The 20,938-nt window shown below is 37.6% G+C and overlaps 1 protein-coding gene across 4 annotated transcripts in view; it reads right to left on the bottom strand.

The window, feature by feature from the left end:
* The window catches only part of CASC1 (cancer susceptibility 1), an 86,606-nt gene extending 65,675 nt beyond the window's left edge, over positions 1-20,931 (bottom strand). The window contains exons 1-2 of one of the 4 annotated variants that reach the window (XM_033222638.1): positions 20,818-20,897; positions 17,462-17,479 (exon numbers count right to left, since the gene is read on the bottom strand). In XM_033222638.1, the coding sequence (XP_033078529.1) occupies positions 17,462-17,479; positions 20,818-20,820 (21 nt within the window). In that variant the 5' untranslated portion in view covers positions 20,821-20,897. Of the gene's footprint in view, positions 1-3,353; positions 3,432-17,461; positions 17,480-20,808 lie in introns of those variants that run through there. The other 3 variants (XM_033222637.1, XM_033222640.1, XM_033222639.1) reach the window with 3 other exon arrangements.
* Positions 20,932-20,938: the final 7 nt, after the last annotated feature.

Here is a 20,938-nt window from a genome sequence, read left to right as displayed (position 1 = left end):
AAAGGGCATCCACATTGGTAAAGAGGAAGTCAAACTGTCACTGTTTGCTGGCAATATGATAGTTTACCTTGAAAACCCTAGAAAGCTCCTAGAACTGATAAAAGAACTTAGCAGTTTCTGGACACAAGATTAATGTACACAAATCAGTAGTTCTTCTATACACCAAAAGCAACCAAGCAGAGAATCAAATCAAGAACTCAAGTCCTTTTACAATAGCTGCAAAAATAAAATAAAATACTTAGGAATATACTTAACCAAGGAGGTGAAAGACCTCTATAAGGAAAACTACAAAACACTGCTGAAAGAAATCACAGAAGACACAAACAAATGGAAACACATCTCATGCTCATGGATGGGTTGAATCAATATTGTGAAAATAACCATACTGCCAAAAGCAATCTACAAATTCAACACAATCCCCATCAGAATACCATCATCATTCTTCACAGAATTAGAAAAAACAATTCTAAAATTCATACAGAACCAAAAAAGAGTCCACATAGCCAAAGCAAGACTAAGCAAAAAGAACAAATCTGGAGGCATTACACTACCTGATTTCAAACTATACTATAAGACCACAGTTAGCAAAACAGTGTGGTACTGGTATAAAAATAGGCTCATAGACCAATGGAACAGAATAGAGAACTCAGAAATAAACCCAAATATGTACAACTAACTGATCTTTGACAAAGCAAACAAAAATATAAAGTGGGGGAAAGGACACCCTTTTCAACAAATGGTGCTGGGATAATTAGCTAGTCACATGTAGGAGAATGAAACTGGATCCTCATCTCTCACTTTATACAAAAATCAACTCAAGATGGATTAAGGACTTAGACCTAAGACCTGAAACTATAAAAATTCTAGAAGTTAACACTGGAAAAACCATTCTAGACATTAGCTTAGGCAAGGATTTCATGATCAAGAACATAAAAGAAATGCAATAAAAACAAAGATAAATAGCTGGAACCTAATTAAAGAACTTCTGCATGGCAAAAGAAGCAGGAGAGTAAAGAGACAACCCACAATGTGGGAGAAAATCTTCACAATGTATACATCTGACAAAGGACTAATATCCAGAATCTGCAACGAACTCAAGCACATCAGTAAGAAAAAAACAAACAATCCCATCAAAAAGTGGGCTAAGGACATGAATACACAATTCTCAAAAGAAGATATACAAATGGCCAACAAACATATGAAAAAATGCTCAATGTCACTAATGATCAGGGAAATGCAAATCAAAACCACAATGTGATACCCCCTTACTCCTGCAAGAATGGCCATAATCAAAAAATAAAAAAAAAAACAGTAAATGTTGGCATGGACATGGGGAACAGGGAACATTTCCACAAGACTGGTGGGAATGCAAACTAGAACAGCCACTATGGAAAACAGTGTAGAGATTCCTTAAAGAAATACAAGTAGAACTATCATTTGATCCAGCAATCCCTCTACTGGCTATCTAACCAGAGGAAAAGAAGGTATTATTCAAAAAAGACACTGGCACACACGTTTACAGCAGCACAATTTGCAACTGCAAAATCGTGGAACCAACCCAAATGCCCATCAATCAACGAGTAGATAAAGATAAGAAACTGTGATATATATGTGTGTGTGTGTATATATATCGTATCATACATATATAAATATATATAAATAAATATATATATGATAGAATACTACGCAGCCATAAAAAGGAATGAATTAACACATTTGCAGTGACCTGGATGAGACTAGAGACTATTATTCTAAGTGATGTAACTCAGGAATGGAAAACCAAACATTGTATGTTCTCACTGATATGTGGGAGCTAAGCTATGAGGACACAAACGCATAAGAATGACACAATGAACTTTGGGGACTTGGGAGGAAGAGTGGAAGGAGGGCAAGGGATAGAAGACTACAAATATGGTGCAGTGTATACTGCTTGGGTGATGGGTGAACCAAAATCTCACAAATCACCACTAAAGAACTTACTCATGTAACCAAATACCACCTGTACCTCAATACGTTATGGAAAAATAAAATTTAAAAAATAAATTTAAAAAATAGACTCTAAGCACTGTCCAGAATTCCCACAACTATTTCATTCTCACTTCAAACTTCCAAAATCCTCTCTTCCGCTACTCTCAGCTGTTGACTTTATCTCTTATGTCACTGAAAAAATAGAAGCTTTCAGAAGAGAAAAATCTTTACACACCAAATCTTTGAGCCTATCTATATTTTCGTCTGCCTTCCTTCCCATCACGGTGGATGAACTATATGTTTCGCTTTTAAACTTTTCTTTTTTTGAGACGGACTCTCACTCTGTCGTGCCAGGCTGGCACAATCTTGGCTCACTGAAACCTCCGTCCCCCAGGTTCAAGGGATTCTCCTGCCTCAGCCTCCCAAGTAGCTGGAATTACAGGCATCCGCCACCACTCCAGGCTAATTTTTTGTATTTTTAGTAGAGATAGGGTTTCACCATGTTGGCCAGGCTGGTCTCAAACTCCTGACCTCAAGTGATCCACCCACCTTGGCCTCCCAAAGTGATGGGATTACAGGCGTGAGCCACCACGCCTGGCCCTACACATTTTTAAGGTGTCACTGAAAACTTTTTATCACGAGTTTAAATAGCTGTGAATATTGTCCTTTCAAGTATATGATCCTTAGAATAAAACTTTTACAGTACTCTTTGAAGTATATCCATCACTGCTTAAGATATATCCAATGGAAGGCCGGGTGCGGTGGCTCATGCCTGTAATCCCAACACTTTGGGAGGCTGAGGCGGGCAGATCACGAGGTCAGGAGTTTGAGACCAGCCTGGTCAACATGGTGAAACCGCATCACTACTAAAAATATAAAAAATTAGCTAGGCATGGTGGCAGGAACCTATAATCCCAGCTACTCAGGAGGCTGAGGTAGGAGAATGGCTTGAACCTGGGAGGCGGACATTGCAGTGAGTCGAGATCATACCACAGAACTCCAGCCTGGACGACAGAGGGAGACTTCATCTCAAAAAAAGATATATCCAATAGAATCTACATATCATAGAGATTTAATGACCAATTTAAAATATAAACAAGCTTTTTTAAAAGAAAAATGTTAATCTGTTTCTATTTGAGTTCATATTTCCATGCCACTTCCCTCACGGAATCTTATCCTAATTAATATACTTGAAAAACTTTTGTTGATCCTTTTATATTTGTTATAAAAATGTGAATAAAAATTTAAATTAAAAAATTTATTTCCCTTGTCTCTAAGTATTAAAAATTCTGCTCTAGATTGAGTTAATCTTATTTTCACTACACAACTGAATAAAGTAACATATTATAAATTTTGATAACTAAATGTTAAACATAAAAACTAACATTTTCCTGGATGTACATCTCTGGATGAAATGTTGGGCTTTTTCTTTTTTCTGGTTAGCTCATGATCCCTGGATAAATGCTAGCTATTGCTGAATGAAACAGAAATTCAGATTAATTCTATTTTTATTTTTAATTTTTATAAATACATGAGAGAGAAATCCGGTTTATATTAAAAAGTCAATCAGAATAGGTTATAGTAACATCATGCAATTCTTTGAATTCCTTCACCTCCTATGCCAAAAATTATATACTGATTTACAATAAAAATTACCCCTACAGATAATCTCTGACTTTGTGATCATTTCCTTATTTTTCTTTATAGTTTTCTTATGTACATAGCTCAAAAATATAGATTTTTGAACCTTACATAAATTTAATGATATTTTATGTATATTATTGTGATTTGCTTTTTTTTAATTGTGGCAAAGTATACACAACATAAAATATACCATTTTAACCATTTTCTTTTCTTTTCTTTTTCTTTTTTTTTTTTTGAGACAGAGTCTCACTCTGTCACCGAGGTTGGAATGCAATGGCACGATCTTGGCTCACTACAACCTCCGCCTCCCAGGTTCAAGCAACTCTCCTGTCTCAGCCTCCTGAGTAGCTGGGATTACAGGTGCCCACAACCCCGCCTGGCTAATTTTTGTATTTTTAGTAGAGATGGGGTTTCTCCATGTTGGCAAGATTGGTCTTGAACTCCTGACCTCAAGTGATTCACCTGCCTTGGCCTCCCAAAGTTCTGGGATTACAGGCATGACCCACCTTGCCCAGCCATTTTAACCATTTTCAAGTGTGCAATTCAGTGGTTTTAAGCACATGCACACTGATGTATAATCATCACCACAACCCACCTCCAGAACTTTTTCAGCATCCCAAACTGAAACCCTGTATACCATTAAACGATATTAAACATTAAACAATAACTTCCCATTGCCCCCAGCCCTGTCACTCACCATTCTACTTTGTCTATATGAGTTTGACTACTCTAGATATCTAAGTGGAAAAATACAGTATTTGCCCTTATTTGTGATTTACTTCTTTAGATATACATTATGGTTTGTAAAATTCATTCATGTTGATAGATATTGCTATGGCTGTATATTTTCACTGCTGAATAGTAATCCATTGATTTTATCCTTTTCTCTATTGCTAGACATTGGATTGTTTCTAGTTTCTTACTATCATTAATGCTGCTATAAACCTTTGAATATATCTAGCCTGCTGTCCGTCTGCAAGGGGTTTTCTATTGTATGTACCTAGAAATAAAACTGATGGGTACATACATTTTCAACTTTACTAAAGATGAACTGTCCAGAGTAGTTATTCCAATTTACACTCCCACAGTCATTATTTCTAATGTACACTCCCACAATTATTATCCCAGTCAGTGTTTGTTAATTTCAGCACTTTTGCTTATCTAAAAGGTGTTAAAAAATACAGACATCTTTATCAGACTAAGAAAGTGCCCTGTAACCTATCAAATGGTAAAGTGCATTAAATGAATTTCCAACTCAATCTAATTGTATCTATCTAATTTCTCATATTAAATCAACTTTGCCTTCCTGGGATAAACTGATTTGTGTCATGATTTATCATCATCTTTCAGATTCAGCCTGGTAACACTTTTGTTTAGGACTTTTGTATTTGTGTCATGAATGTACTTCCATTTTTCTTTCTCATAATATCTTCAGGTTATCCAGGTAACTCAAAATGACTTAGAGAGTGTTCTCCCTTTTGTCATGTTCTAGAAGATTCTGTATTAAGTATGAAATTATTTCTTTACCTCTGAATGAAAAAGTAGCAAATAAAGACTTATGGACCTAGAATTTTCTTCCTGGGAATATTTATAACCGCTGATTTAATTTCTTAAATGATTATAGGACTATTCAGGTTTTCTACTTCTTCATGAAGACAGTTTAATTTTTTCTGGCTATCTGTCTAATTCATCTAAATTTTCTAATATATTGGCATATAAAGTTGCTCAAATAATGTCATTTATTGTTAAAGTCATGTCTCCCTTTTTATTCCTAATATTTATTATTTATGCCTTTTGTTCTTCTTGACATATCAGATAATTGTCAATTTTATCAGTTTTCAAAGAAATCTATTGTGGCTTGTTCATTTATTCAATAAATATTGAGAGGCTAACATGTGCCTCTTTTTTGAGACATATAAGTAAACAAAAATTCTTACACTTACAATTCAAATGTAAAGAGGAAGACAAAAACAATACACTAAAATTTAAAAGAAATTAGAAAATATTTTAAGGAGTGATAAGTGATATGGAAGAAAGTAGGGGGACCCCAGATGGCTGGTGTAGCTGTGAAAGGGATGAAATCACAATTTTAAATACAGTGGTTTGGATTGGCCTCATGGGGAAGGCAGCATTTAGGTGAAGGCTTGAAGGATATGAGGTTACTGACCCACTCTATTCCATATTTGTCCTTTTTTTTTTTTTTTGAGACGGAGTCTTGCTCTGTTGCCCAGGCTGGAGTGCAGCGGTATCTGCGCTCACTGCAAGCTCCACCGCCTCCCGGGTTCATGCCATTCTCCTGCCTCAGCCTCCCAAGAAGCTGGGACTACAGGCGCCCGCCACCACGCCTGGCTAATTTTTTTGTATTTTGTTTTTGTTTTTTTGAGACGGAGTCTCACTCTGTCGCCCAGACTGGAGTGCAATGGCGCGATCTTGGCTCAATGCAAGCTCTGCCTCCCAGGTTCATGCCATTCTCCTGCCTCAGCCTCCCTAGTAGCTGGGACTACAGGCACCCGCCACGACGCCCGGCTAATTTTTTTGTATTTTAGTAGAGATGCGGTTTCACTGTGTTCGCCAAGATGGTCTCGACCTCCTGACCTTGTGATTCACCTGCCTTGGCCTCCCAAAGTGCTGGGATTACAGGCGTGAGCCACCACGCCTGGCCTAATGTCTGTATTTGTTCATATTATTTCCTTCCCTTTCCTTCTCCTTCCTTCTACATTTGTTCTTATTATTTCATTCCTTCTTCTTTGGGTTTTATTCTTTTTCTGACTTCTTGAGAAGGATACCTAAGATCATCAATTTTTAGCCTTTTTTCTTCTTCTAATATAAATATTTAGGTCTACATATTTCCCTGTAAGTATTACTTTAGATACATTCCACAAGTTTTTAAGTATTTTCCTTAACAATAAGTTGAAAATATTTTCTGATTTCTATTATATTACTTCTTGACCCACTTTAGAATGTTTTAAAAATTCCAAGCATATTGTACCTTCCTGTTTACTACTGAATTATTTTTAGCTTCAATATAATATTCATTCTGATACATTCTCTGAATTGTTTTCATGCACTGAACTTTGAGAATAGTTTTGTATCACAGTATACTAGCAATTTTGGGGGGAAACGTATGTGCGTTTAGAATCCTCTACTTGTTTGGTGTGGTGTTCTAAATATGCTTAATTCATTAGATTTGCTTATCACGCTGTTCCAATCTTCTAAATCCTTACTAATTTTTTAAATACTATTCTCTTAATTATTGAAAGAGAAAATCTTCCACTATGATTGTGGATGTGTCTATTTGTGGATGTGTCTATTTCTTCTTGTAGTTCTCTGAATTTGTGCATTGTATATTTCAAGGCTTTGTAATTAGGTATATACAAATTTAAAATTAGATTTCCTTGGCTAATCAAGTCTTTATCATCATGCAAGGATGGTTCAACATATGCAAATCAATAAATGTAATTTACCACATAAGCAGAATTAAAAACAAAAACCGTATGATCATCTCAATAGACACAGAAAAACCTTTTGATAAAATCCAATATCCCTTCATGATAAAAAGAAAACCTCAAAAAACCAGGTATCGAATGAACATATCTCAAACTAATAAGAACCATTTATGTATGACAAACCCACAGCTTACATCGTACTGAATAGGCAAAAGCTGAAAGCATTCCCCCTAAGAACTGGAACATGAAAAAGTATCCACTTTCATTACTCCTATTCAATAGTACTGGAAATCGTAGCCAGACCAATCAGTCAAGAGAAAGCAATAAAAGGCATCCAAATAGGAAAAGAGAAAGTCAGATTATCTTTGTTCACCGACAACACGATCCTATGCCTAGAAAACCCTAAAGATTCCTCCAAAACCCTCTTGGACCTAATAAACGACTTCAGTAAAGTTTCAGGATACAACATGCAAAAACAAGTAGCATTTCTACACACCAACAATGTTCAAGTTGGGAACCAAATCAAGAACTCAATCCCATTTACAATAATAGCCACACACACAAAAATAAAATAGAAATATATTTAACCAAGGAGGTGAAATATCTCTACAAAGAGAACTACAAAACACTGGTGAAAGAAATCACAGATAGTACAAATGGAAAAACAATCCATGCTCACGGATTAGAAGAATCAGTTTCACTAAAATGATCATACTGCCCAAAGCAATCTACAGATTCAATGCAATTCCTATCAAATTACCAATGTTATTTTTCACAGAACTAGAAAAAACAATTCTAAAATGTATATGAAACCAAAAAAGAGCCCACATAGCCAAAGCAATCCTAAGCAAAAAGAAGAAAGCTAGAGCCATCACATTACCAAACTTCAAACTATACTACAGACTGTAGCAACCAAAATAACATGGTACTGGTACAAAAATAGATCAACGGAACACAATAAGAGAACCCAGAAATAAAGCCACATACTTACAACTAACCGATCTTTGACAAAGTTAGCAAAAATAAACAAACAATGGGGAAAGGACACTGTGTTCAATAAATGATGCTGGGAAAACTGGCTAGCCATTTGCAGAAGAATGAAACTGGACCCCTAACTCTTACCATATATAAAAATTAACTCAAGATGGATTAAAAACTTAAATATAAGACCTCAAACTATATATTTTTTTTCACTCTTGTCACCCAGGCTGGAGTGTAGTGGTGCAATCTTGGCTCACTGCAACCTCTACCTCCCGGGTTCAAGAGATTCTCCTGCTTCAGCCTCCTGAGTAGCTGGGATTACAGGCAGTTGCCACCACACCCGGCTAATTTTTTGTATTTTTAGTAGAGACGGGGTTTTGCCATGTTGGGCAGGCTGATCTCGAACTCCTGACCTCAGGTGATCTGCCCACCTTGGCCTCCCAAAGTACTGGGACTATAGGCATGAGCCACCACGCCTGGCCTATAATTTTTTTTAAGAGATAGGTCTCACTTTGTCATTCAGGAAAGAATGGGAGTACAGTGGTGCAATCACAGCTTACTGTAATCTCAAACTCCTGGGCTCACACAATTCTCCCACCTCAGCCTCAGGAGTGGCTAGAATTACAGACGCATGCCACTGCATCTGGCTAATTTTTTACTTTCATTGTTTGTAGAGGTGGGGGGTCTCGCTATGTTTCCCAGGTTGGTCTTGAACTCCCGGCCTCAAGCAATCCTTCTGCTTCAGCCTCCCAAAGTGTTGGGATTACAGGTGTGAGCTATTGCATCCAGCCAAGACTTCAAACTATAAAAACCCTAAAAGAAAACCAGGAAAAACTCTTCTGGGCATTGGCCTAGGCAAATAATTTGTAACTAAGACCTTAAAAGCAATTGCAACAAAAACAAAAATTGATGAATGGAACTTAATTAAACTAAAGAGCTTCTGCATAGCAAAAGAAACAACACAGTCAACAGACAGCCTACAAAATAGGAGAAAATATTTTCAAACTATGCATCTGACAAAGGACAAATACCCGGAATCGATAAGGAACTTAAATCAATAAGAAAATAAAAAGTCCCATTAAAAAGTGTGCAAAGGACATGAACAGATACTTCTCAAAAGAGGCAACACACATGAACAAATGCTCAAGATCACTAATCAGAGAAATATCAATTAACACCACAGTGAGATATCATCTCACACTAGTCAGAATGTCTACTATTAAAAAATTTTTTAAAAGACAGATGTTGGTGAGGATGCAGATAAAAGGGAACTGTTGGCGGGAATGTAAATTAGTTCAACCTCTATTGAAAACAGTATGAAGATTTATTAAAGATTTTAAAATAAACCTACCATTCAACCCAGCAATCTCACTACTGGGTATCTGCTGAAAAGAAAAGAATTTCTTTTTTTTTTTTTTTCCAAAAAGACACCTGTAGTTTGGGCGCAGTGGCTCATGCCTGTAATGCCAGCACTTTGGGAGGCCGAGGCGGTCAGATCACCTGAGGTCAGGAGGTCAAGATCAGCCTGACCAACAGGGAGAAACCCCATCTCTACTAGAAATACATTAGCCGGGCATGGTGGTGCATGCTTGTAATGCCAGCTACTTGGGAGGCTGAGGCAGGAGAATCGCTTGAACCTGGGAGGCAGAGGTTGCAGTGAGCTGAGATGGCGCCATTGCCCTTCAGCCTGGGCAACAAGAGCGAAACTCCATCTCAAAAAAAAAAAAAAAAAAAAAAAAAGACACCTGTACTCATATTTTATTGTAGTACTAGTCACAATAACAAAATCATGGAATCAACCTAATCAACAGTGGATTGGATAAAGAAAATGAGAGTGTGGTAGCACACACCTATAGTCCCAGCTACTCAGGAGGCTGAGGTGGGAGGATTGCTCGAGCCTGGGAGGTTGAGGCTGCAGTGAACTGTGATCGTGCCACAGCACTGCAGCCAGAGTGACAGAATGAGATTGTCTAGACACACACACACACACACACACACACACACACACACAAGTCAGACGTGGTGGCTCTCATGCCTGTAATCTCAGTGCTTTGGGAGGCCCTGGTAAGAGGATCACCTGAACCCCAAAGTTTAAGACCAGCCTGGGCAACACAGAATGACCTCATTTCTAAAAAATAAAAAAATTTTAATTAGCTAGACATGGTGGCACACGTCTGTGGTCCCAGCTACCCGAGAGGCTGAGGTGGGAGAATCGCTTGAGCTCAGGAAGTCAAGCCCGCTGTAAGCTGAGATCATGCCACTGCACTTCAGCCCGGGAAACAAAGTGAAAAGAAGAAAGGAAAGAAAGGAAGGGAGGAAGGGAAGGAGAGAAGGAAAGAAAGAGAGAAAAGAAAGGAAGGAAAGAAAGAAAGGAAAGGAAAGGAAGGAAAGAAGGAAAATGAGGTACATATACATCATAGCATACTACACAGCCACAAAAAGAATGAAATTATGTCCTTTGCAGGAATATGGATACAGTTGGAGGCCATTACCCTAAGTGAATTAAAGCAGAAACAGAAAATCAAACACTGCATGTTGTCACTTACAAGTACAATGAGTACACATGGTCATAAGGGTAGAAACAATAGACACTGGGGACTCTAAAAGAGGGGAGGGAGCAGGGGGCAAGGGTTGAAAAACCATACTGGGACTAAGTTCACTATTTGAGCAATGGTTTCTCCAGAAGCCCAAATCCCAGCATCATCCAATGTACTCATGTAACAACCTGCACGTGGGTATACTGGGTAATGCTAGGATTTGGGCTTCTGGTGAAACCAATGCTCAAAACAAAACAAATAAACAAAAATCTTGATCACCACAAAATGTCCCTCTTTATTTCTAGAAGTGCTTTTTGTCTTAAAGTCTATTATGTCTAATATTAATACAGCTATATCAACTTTTGTTTTTCCAGTAATTTACATAGTATGACTTTTTCCATCATTTCACTTCCAACTTTTCTGTATTTAAAGTTTTTTTTTTAATTTTACTTTTTGTAGAGATGGGGTCTATGTTGTCCTGGCTGGTCTCAAACTCCTGGACTCAAGTGATCCTCCTGCCTCAGTCTCCCAAATTGTTGGAATCTTTATTCCTAAGGTGGCTGTTTGTAAAAAGATTATTGTTGGATTTCATTCTTTATCCCATCTGACAATCTTTCTCTTTTAACAAGAGTAATAGATCCATTTATATTCCATGTATTTACTGATATATTTGGGCTTAAATATACTATCTTACTTTTGGGTGTTATTCTGTATTATTTCTTGGTAACTTTTCAATTGATTTTTTTTTTTATTATTATTCCACTATGTTCTCTCTACCAGTTTAGAAGTTATACACTGTGTAATTTTAATGGCAACTATAGAAAGTCAACAAATACGCCTACTATATCAAGACCTGTATCCTCTTTCCCAAGGACTTTAGAATGTCTTAACTCAATCTATCCTTCCCCTACCAAATTATACATTAGTATTATCATGAATGTTTTTAACAATAGTTTTATTGAGATATAATTCACACACCATGCAAATCACCCATATAAAGTACACAATTAGCTAGATGTGGTAGTATATTCACAGAGTTGTGTAACCATCACCACAATCAATTTTAGAACATTTTTCATCACCCCAAAATAGAAATCTCATACTCATTAGTAGTTACTCTCCACTTCTTCCAAATCCCTAGCTCATGGAAACTATGAATCTACTTTCTGTCTCTGTAGATTTACCTCTTCTGGACACTTCATATAACTGTAATCATGTAAAAAGTGGTCTTTTGTGACTGGCTTCTTCCATTTAGCATGCTTTCAAGGTCCATCCATGCTATATCATGCATCAGTACTTTCTTCTTATGCCCAAATAATATTCCAATGCATAGATATACCAAATTTTGTTTATTGATTAATCAACTGATGAACATCTGGGTTGTTTGTTGTCATGTATCTTAATTACTGTTAAACCCACATTTTTTTATTATGATTATTGTTTTATACTATACATATATAATCTGTTTTGCAGGTGGCAAACTCAGTTTTTGTTTGTGAGAAAATGTTTTTAGTCCACCTTCATTTTTGAAAACTTATTTAAGTTGGTACAGAATTCTAAGTTGGCAGCTATTTTCTTTCAGCACATTAAAGACATCATTCTACTGTCTGGCTTTCATTTTTGCTATGAAGACCAAAGCTCAGGTTCTGCCCAGCTCTGCAAATACCCTCATGATAAAAATTGCTTTGGACTGGGCACGGTGATTCATGCCTGCAATTCCAGCACTTTGGGAGGCCAAAGCAGAATTGCTTGAGCCCAGGAGTTTGAGACCAGCCTGGACAACACAGTGGGATCCCATCTCTTAAAAAAAAAGAAAAAGAAAAAGAAAAAACAATTTCCAGGCATGGTAGCACATGGTTGTAGTCTCAGGAGGCTGAGGTGGGAGGATCACTTGAGCCTGGGAGGTTGAGGCTACAGTTAGCTGTAATTACACCACTGTATGGCAGCCTGGGTGATAGCAAGATCCTGTCTCTAAAATAAAATAAAATAAACAAAAAACAAAAACAGTTGTAGTGCTTCCATTACTTCTTTGGTTCATGTCTTCACTCAGGTTTTTTCCTGATAATTTCGTCCTATATTATTGCCTCTTAAATGCTTTTAAGATGAGAGCTTTGATCTATATGTATATATTGTAGTGAGCATTATTTATTGTTTTTAGCAGAAATGGCAGTCCCAAAAATCTTAAGCCTAATATTAATGAAATTGGAAAGATCAAAATATTATTTTTGATAATTTTTTATCTTATCACTTTCACCAAAATCTTAAAGTTACAGATTTAGCTCATTTGAAGTATAAAAAATGTCTACCATTTGCCTAATTGGCAAAACTGTTTTCGAACTTAAACTAAATGGCCATATCAGACTTGCTTTCTATCAGACAGTCTGACTTCATTTTTTTGGACAAATAAATATGTTGATATGCATCTTCATGGCAACCTATCTCATTTTTGATTATAAGTCAGATGTAAATTGATTTAATTCCCTCATATGTTGTTTTAAAAAGATGTAATTTTAATGTCCTGAACTTAATATCATTTATATTTTAGTGTCAGCACTGAATGTTCCATAAAAACCAGGACTAACTCTTTGGCAACTGAAGTCTGTTTGTAAAGACAGTGTTCCTAAATGAAAATAGAATTTAAAGTACACCCTTTTGCCCATTCATTACACTCCCATTTCTGGAGATAGTTGAGCACGATTTTAATCAAATAAAATACAATCAATTCAAATAAAAGTATTAAAAGCTTTATAAAATCTCTTCACAGTTGTATTCCTAAACAATAATTTGAATATCAAATTTGTATTAATAATGCCATTTTCTTCACTGGAAGAACACTCATAAATTATTAACTGAGACTGACTGGAGTCATCTACTTATTCATCAATTTGTAAGGCAATTCTTCTCATAGTCTAATCACAGTTTTCTGTATTTCATGTATTCTGTGAAGTACAGTGGTTTCTGACAAAAATATATTAATATAAAGGAAGTGATGGGTTTTTTAACAGTACATCAGGTATCATAACCTTTTCTATAGTCTTACACAATTTTCTAACTTTTGCAATGAACAATACTACTTTAAATTACATGAAGTTTCAAAAGGCAACTTTGAAATCTGCGTAAAAATATTACACTCACATTTTTACTAAATCTTTCTTCATTAAAAAATTAATTATATTATCTTTGTAGTCTGGTACCAAAACATTGATTGTTATCAAATGATAGTACCAAAAAGTCTCTCACAATGTAACTTGATAAATTTTTTGGTACCATAATTTGATAATAATCTCAGGGGCAATGTAACTAAACAAAAATGATCACCACTTCACACTACAATATGTATAAATTCACAATATCTCAATACTTCTAATGACACATTTCACCACTTCCAAAAAGACAAGTAAGGCAGACAAAACGAGGGGGTCCTTGGTGTCTTGATTAAAGAAAGCTTGGCCAACATCAGCATTTTGAACTGTCTGATGGTTTCACATCCCAGGCGCAAGGGCAAAGAATCACAGTGAGAATGGGAGTAGATAACAGATAAGCTTTACTAAGAAGGGTGATTGTGACAGAAGAGGATGCAATGGTAAAATGGCAGGACTTTATAACTACATTTTCTCAGGAAAAGGTAAATATGGAAGTGAATCATCTGAAGATTGATTTCCATAAAACTGTGTCCTTGTGTCCTTAGAAAATCTTTGTACACCTGTCAGAGTATGCGTTACTTCTCAGGTTGAAGGTTTCTAACTAGACTGCTGTAATGGATTCCTAAAGGGTGCTCTTACTTTCACCCTGTGTCCCCCTACAGTGAATTTTCCACATGGCAATCAAACTGATCCTTTAAAAATGTAAATCAGATCACGGCACTCTTCTGTTTACAACTTTCCCAGGCTGCCCATCACACTCACAGTAAAACCCAAATACTTTACCATGGCTTACTTGGCCATGGACTACAAACCAGCTCCTGATTAACCACGATCTCCATGCCGTGTTTTCATCTTTCACTTTCTACTTCACTCAGTCTGTTCTCACCACACCGGCATTTCGCCAAGGTCATTCTAAACTATGATTACTCGCAACAGCTGTTTCTCCTGCTTAGGCTACTCATTCTCCCAGGTAATTACTGACCTATTGCCTTGCTTCATCCAGATCTCTTCTTAAATTTCATTCCTTAATCATATTATAAGAAATAGCATCATCATTAGCCCTACTCCACATTTTTCATGACCTCTTAGTTTCTATGTATTAAAAGCTACCTGAAATTATTTATTTTCCTGTCTCACTTCCCACCCTCAAGCTGAATGTAAGCTTCATGAAGGCAGGAACTTTGTCTTGCTGCTGTTCACTTAATGCCTTGAACACTGCTAAATCAATGAAATAAACATTCTTCCATGTTTGCAAGAACTTACATATAAGGATCTTCATTCCTGCCTTGACTGTGATAGCAAAATAAGGGCCAACATAAAAATCATGTTGCATACTTTCAATGGGATATGATGCAGTCATGAAAAAGAGTGAGGTAATTTCAATACGCCAAAACATATAGGTCCCCAAGGTATACTTACTCCATTGAACCTAAGACGTCATCAGATGTAAGATGTATTTATTATGTCCCAAAAAAGGAAATAATGCCTAAGATGGCAGTTAAAGGCGACACCTGTATAAAACTGGATATAGGGAAAGACAAACAATCCCACAACACAGTAATGCGTAGCAAACAAACAAACAAACAAACAAAAACTTGCATATCTCAACTCTGACACTGGTAGAAGGAAGAAAAAAAAATTCCTGAGAATTTAAACCACAAGCCTGTTCATGTGGATTTGCAGTCTGACTCACACCGTTGGTGTGGTCCAAAACCCTCAAGTATAGAATTTAAGTAGTATCAGACTGGTAAGAAGCCTGAGGGACAGATAGAAGCAAACATTCTCTGTTGAAGAAGTGGATGTCAATCCAGGACTACAATGATTGTAAGATACTATCATAAGACACATCTCAATTTCAGTAATGTTAAAATGTAAAAAGATGAGTATCCTGTAATTAATAAAATATTAAGTGAAAAATAGAAGGTGCAGAATGCTCCCATATGCGGGCAGAAAGGGGGTCTGTATGTGTCTGTGTGTGTGTACATAAGGGCACCTTTTAACATTTAGAAAACGTATGAAAAGATGTGCAGTGGTTCTAAGAAGGCAGATCTAATGTTTTGGGTGGAAAAAAAGTTTCAAAGTTTTAATGCTATTTTTATTTTGTACCATGTGTGTTTATTAATTTTCCCTTAAGAAAACTTTAAAAAGCCAGAAAGTATAAAATATATCCTTCAATGTTTTCCTACCTACACTGTAAGTTCCCTTTACAGAACACCTCATCTCCAAACTGCAATATTTAAAAGTAAAATAATTTTAAAAAGTAAGTGATTTCTTTGCTTGAACTTGGGAGGCAGAGGTTGCAGTAAGCCGAGATTGTGCCACTGCACTCCAACCTGGGCAACAGAGCAAGCCTCTGTCTCAAAAAAAAAAAAAAAAGAAGTAAGTGATTTCTTCTCTGGGTTTGGTTGCAAATTTCATAGGAAGAATCTCACCATTCTTTCGGAGAAACAATACCATCAACATAATAGCCCACCTATGTATATCATGAAGCACCAAGGTAATTTAAAACAATGAGTTTTCAGATTTAAAATGATCCCTCTAAGATTTCACAGTTTAAAGCACAAAATGAATGTCCATACAAATCAATGAATGATTATAGGGACACAGAGGCCCTCCAGAATGCTTCCCCCATAAGAATGCTTCCAGAGCCTTCATAAATTTTGTTCAGTTATATTCACAGTTCCTAAAAGAATATCAGGTTGGTCATGGGTCCAAGTGACTGAGAGAAGCAAACAAAGAAGGCATTCAATGGTATTTCTTGAAGAAATGTTTGACTGTATAAATACTGAATACACTTTATATAATCTTCTTTAAAGAGCCCAAGTGTTTTTAAGGGTGGTAGATTAAATGGGGTTTCACATATTCATTTAACAAATATTGATTGAATTTCTACTATGTGCCAGGCACTGTGCTAAACATTATAGATGTAAAAATATGACATGCTCCTGACCATGAAAAGCTCACCATTATAAATAATTACAATAAATGATAGAAGGGTTATAACTGAGGTGTGCACGAATGCATGTGCTATGAAAACATAGAGTAAAAGCCGGGCGCAGTGGCTCACACCTGTAATCCTAGCACTCTGGGAAGTTGAGGCCAGCGGATCACTTGAGGTCAAGAGTTCAAGACCAGCCTGGCCAACAAGGTGAAACCCTGTCTCTACCAAAACATATAAAAATTAGCCAGGCATAGTGGCACGTGCCTGTAATCCCAGCTAATCAAGAGGCTGAGGTGGGAGAATTGCTTGAACTCGGCAGGTGGAGGTTGCAGTAAGCCAAGACCATGCCACTGCACTCCAGCCTGGGTGACGGCATCTCACTCTTAAAAAAACACCAAGTATGTGTTACCATGCAACCCATTTAAAGTCGTATTACCTTAGATTTCACTTTAAAGCCATAGCACATTTTATAATTAAAATTTTATATATGTATCTGGAGTGAAGAAAAAGGGGTTCCTAATCCAACATTTTCTAGAGCAGAATTAACAAAAAGCTGCAAATCTACACACAAGTAAAAATTAAAAGCTATTTTTTAAAGTATTCGTGAAATTAGAACTCTCTTATGTCAAATTTGACATGTGACCTATTGTTGTAAAGGATTATTCCATGATTTAAACCACATTAATGTCTAAAAAGTAAGCTTAGTAAACTCTACAAACTAAAACTATAATTCTGTAAATATTCTGTTCACACACTGTAAGTGATTACACAACTATCTATTTTGAAAAAAACTCTACATACCTTTTTTGCTTTAGGACCCTAAAAGTTGGAAAACAAAAGAATTGATCAATTTTAAAGAGAATTCTGATACAAAAGCATCATGATCATGTAAGATGTTAAAATTAGAAGAAGCCTGGTAAAGGGCATAAGGGAACTCTCTGTACCATCTTTGTAAGTTTCCTTGCAAATCTAAAATTATCCCAAAATAAAATGCTTTTTTAAAAACAGTTCAGACAAAACTACAAATAAGTATAGGAAAACTAAGTTCACCTACCGAAGCATTTTTTTGTATGTAGATTTTACACTATTTCTTAGGTCAGTCAATGATCCATGTTTAAGGAAATGCCCTGTTACTAAATAGAGTACTAGTCAAGAAGGCACTAATTTAAAGGGTTCAAAGGACAGTAAATTATTGACCAATTATGTGCACTAATGTCAAATTTGCAAGTGTGGGAATGATCTCATAAAGAAAGAACCTTTCTGTAAAGTTAGACTGATGATTTTTATAGAAAGGGAATCAGTTATTTAAAGCACACAAAGCAGCCTTGTACAGTGGCTCACTCCTGTAACTTCAGCACGCAGGGAGGCCAAGGCGGGAAGATCACTTGAGCCCAGGAGTTCAAGACCAGCCCGGGCAACACAGGAAGACCCTGTCTCTACGAAAAATTTTTAAAAATTAGCCAAGCATGGAGGCACATGCCTGTGGTCCCAGCTACTTGGGAGGCTGAGGTGGGAAGATCACTTGAGCCCAGGAGGTCAAGGCTGCAGTGAGCCATGACATTCAGCCTGGGCAGCAGAGCGAGACCCCATTTCCAAAAAATGAATAAATAAATATAGCAGGCGGCTGGGTGTGGTGGCTCACACCTGTAATCCCAGCACTTTGGCAGGCTGAGGAAGGTGGATCACGGGGTCAGGAGATGCAGGCCATCCTGGCTAACATGGTGAAACCCCGTCTCTACTAAAAATACAAAAATTAGCTAGGTGTGGTGGCATGAGCCTGTAATCCCAGCTACTCGGGAGGCTGAGGCAGGAGAATTGCTTGAACCCGGCAGGCAGAGGTTTCAGTGAGCCGAGATCTCGCCATTGCACTCTGGCCTGGGCAACAGAGCAAAATTCTGCCTCAAAAAAAAAAAAAGAAAGAAAATCCTATTTTGGCTGAGTGCACTGGCTTAGTCCTGTAATCCCAGCATTTTGGGAGGTCAAAGTGGGAGAGAATCACTTGAGCCCAGGAGTTTGACGGCAGCCTGGACAACGAAGCAAGACCTTATCTCTAAAAAAAAATTTAAAATTAGCTGGGTGTGGTGGTGCGTGCCTTGTACTCCCAGCTATTCAGGAGGCTGAGTTGGGAAGATTGCTTGAACCAGGGAGGCTGAGGCTTCGGTAAGCCATGATAGTGCCACTGCACTCCAGCCTGGGTGACAAAGAGAGACAGTCTCAAAAAAAAAAAATTCATATGTTGAAATCCTGATCCCCAGTACTTCAGAATTTGACCTAACTGGGAGATAAGGTCATTACTGATTTTATTAGTTAAATTAAGATGAAGCCATACTGAATAGGGTGGGCCCCAATCCAATATGATTTGTGTCCTTATATAATGATAATAATAATAAAGGAAACTTGGATATATATACTCAGATGGAGAATGCCATGTGAAGAATGAAGTTTTGTTGCCACAAACCAAGGAACTACCAGAAGCCAGGAAAGGTCTGAACAGATCTCTCCCTAAGGCCCTCAGAGGTATCACAGACCTGCTGACACTTTGATCTTGGTCTTCTAGTCTCCAGAACTGCGAGACAATAAAATGCTTTTCTTTAAGCACTTAGTTTGTGGCAATTCCTTACTTGGCAGCCTTAGGAAACTAATACAGTAGGTTTGGAGTTGAGTGGGTTCCTGGAATCTGTATTTTTAACAAGTACTCTGGGTGCATTCGAAGTAAATGTTCCAGGGGCCACACTTTGAGAAACACTGGGAGAAGGATCTAAGAAGAGGAAGAAGAAACTTAGGTAACAAATTGGAAGGTAACAAGTAAGTGCTTACTGTTCTCCCAATTTATTAGCAATTGTAAATTGACTTAGGTTCCATTTGCATTCTGCCAGGAATGCTCTCCACTCCCCATTTCTTCTTCTTCTTTTTTTTTTTTTTGTGAGTCTCGCTGTGTAGCCCACACTGGAGTGCAGTGGCACAATCTCAGCTCCCTGCAACCTCCGCCTCCCGGGTTCAAGCGATTCTCCTGCTTCAGCCTCCTGAGTAGCTGGAATTACAGGCGCGCGCCACCACGCCAGGCTAATTTTTGTATTTTTAGTAGAGACAGGGTTTCACCAAGTTGGCCAGGCTGGTCTCGAACTCCTGACATCGTGATCCGCCTGCCTCAGCCTCCCCAAGTGCTGGGATTACAGGGGTGAGCCACTGCGCCAGGCCTCCATTCCCTATTTCTTCCCACTATTTGTGGAAAAGTATAAAGTATTTATACTTTAAAACAGGTTGAAAAGGACCACTCTTTCCTTACCTTGTTCTTGTTTCCCCTCACTGATTTCATCATTTCCAACTTTGTGTTACCCCATTTTAGATACTTCAATTGTTACAGTTGTAAAACTGTATTGTAATTAATTTGTTTAATCTGTATCCCATAAGCAGAGCTGTCATCATGTTCTTCTTGGAATTCTTGGCTTCTAGCCCAGTGCCAAGTACAAAGAATGCACTCCATATCTTCCCTTAATTAATGAATTAAATAATTAATTACATTCTCCACTTCCTCTGGTTTTAATTATAGAAAATGTCTTGATGGAAACCACATTTAAGAAAACCAGACAGAGATACTCTCATAGCTACATGTTGGCCTGTCTCCTTGGTGAAAACATGGCAGTTGAGGAGTGCAGAAAAACAAAATGAGAAGCTTTATCATATTTAACGCAGGATGAGTACCTTGAATCACAGAACAATTCATAGTCCCACAAAAGACGACATAAAATACCTTTTCAAAGCAGAGCAAACTGCATTAGCTTTTAATTAACTGCTGCAGAGGTACTAAAACATTTCCGCCAAGTTGCTACAAGAGAATTTAGTGGCAACGTCTATCATTACTGGAAGTTACTAGGTTGGGACCAATTTTCAAGCTTAGCAACATTCGAGATCAGGATACCGTGTGACAGCTTTGACCATCTCCCGTTTGCAGAAACCGGTTTGGGACTCCTACCCGTCCGTCCAGGTAAGGAAAGCTATTGCTGAGAAGAGGGCCCACCCACCCCGAGGTATGAGTTATTTCCCAAACCGACCCGCTTCTCTGTAAAATATGACCGGCTCTTATTACATCATTTAACACTGGTGAGGCAGAATCAATGGTCGCCCCTCCACCTGTCTGCCTCATTCACCTTGCTCACCATTAGGAGTCAAGTTCCACCGCAGTAGTCCGCAGAGTCCAAGCTGAAATTATGTGAACAAACGCTCCCGGGTTGTCCGGACGACAGGCCCCGCCCACTTGCGCTCCAGGAAAAGAGCGCA

The sequence above is a fragment of the Trachypithecus francoisi genome, unplaced genomic scaffold, assembly GCF_009764315.1.
Source record: "Trachypithecus francoisi isolate TF-2019V2 unplaced genomic scaffold, Tfra_2.0 Lachesis_group11, whole genome shotgun sequence".
In the NCBI taxonomy this organism is placed as follows: Eukaryota; Metazoa; Chordata; class Mammalia; order Primates; family Cercopithecidae; genus Trachypithecus; species Trachypithecus francoisi.
This window is presented reverse-complemented; position numbering and strand designations above follow the sequence as displayed.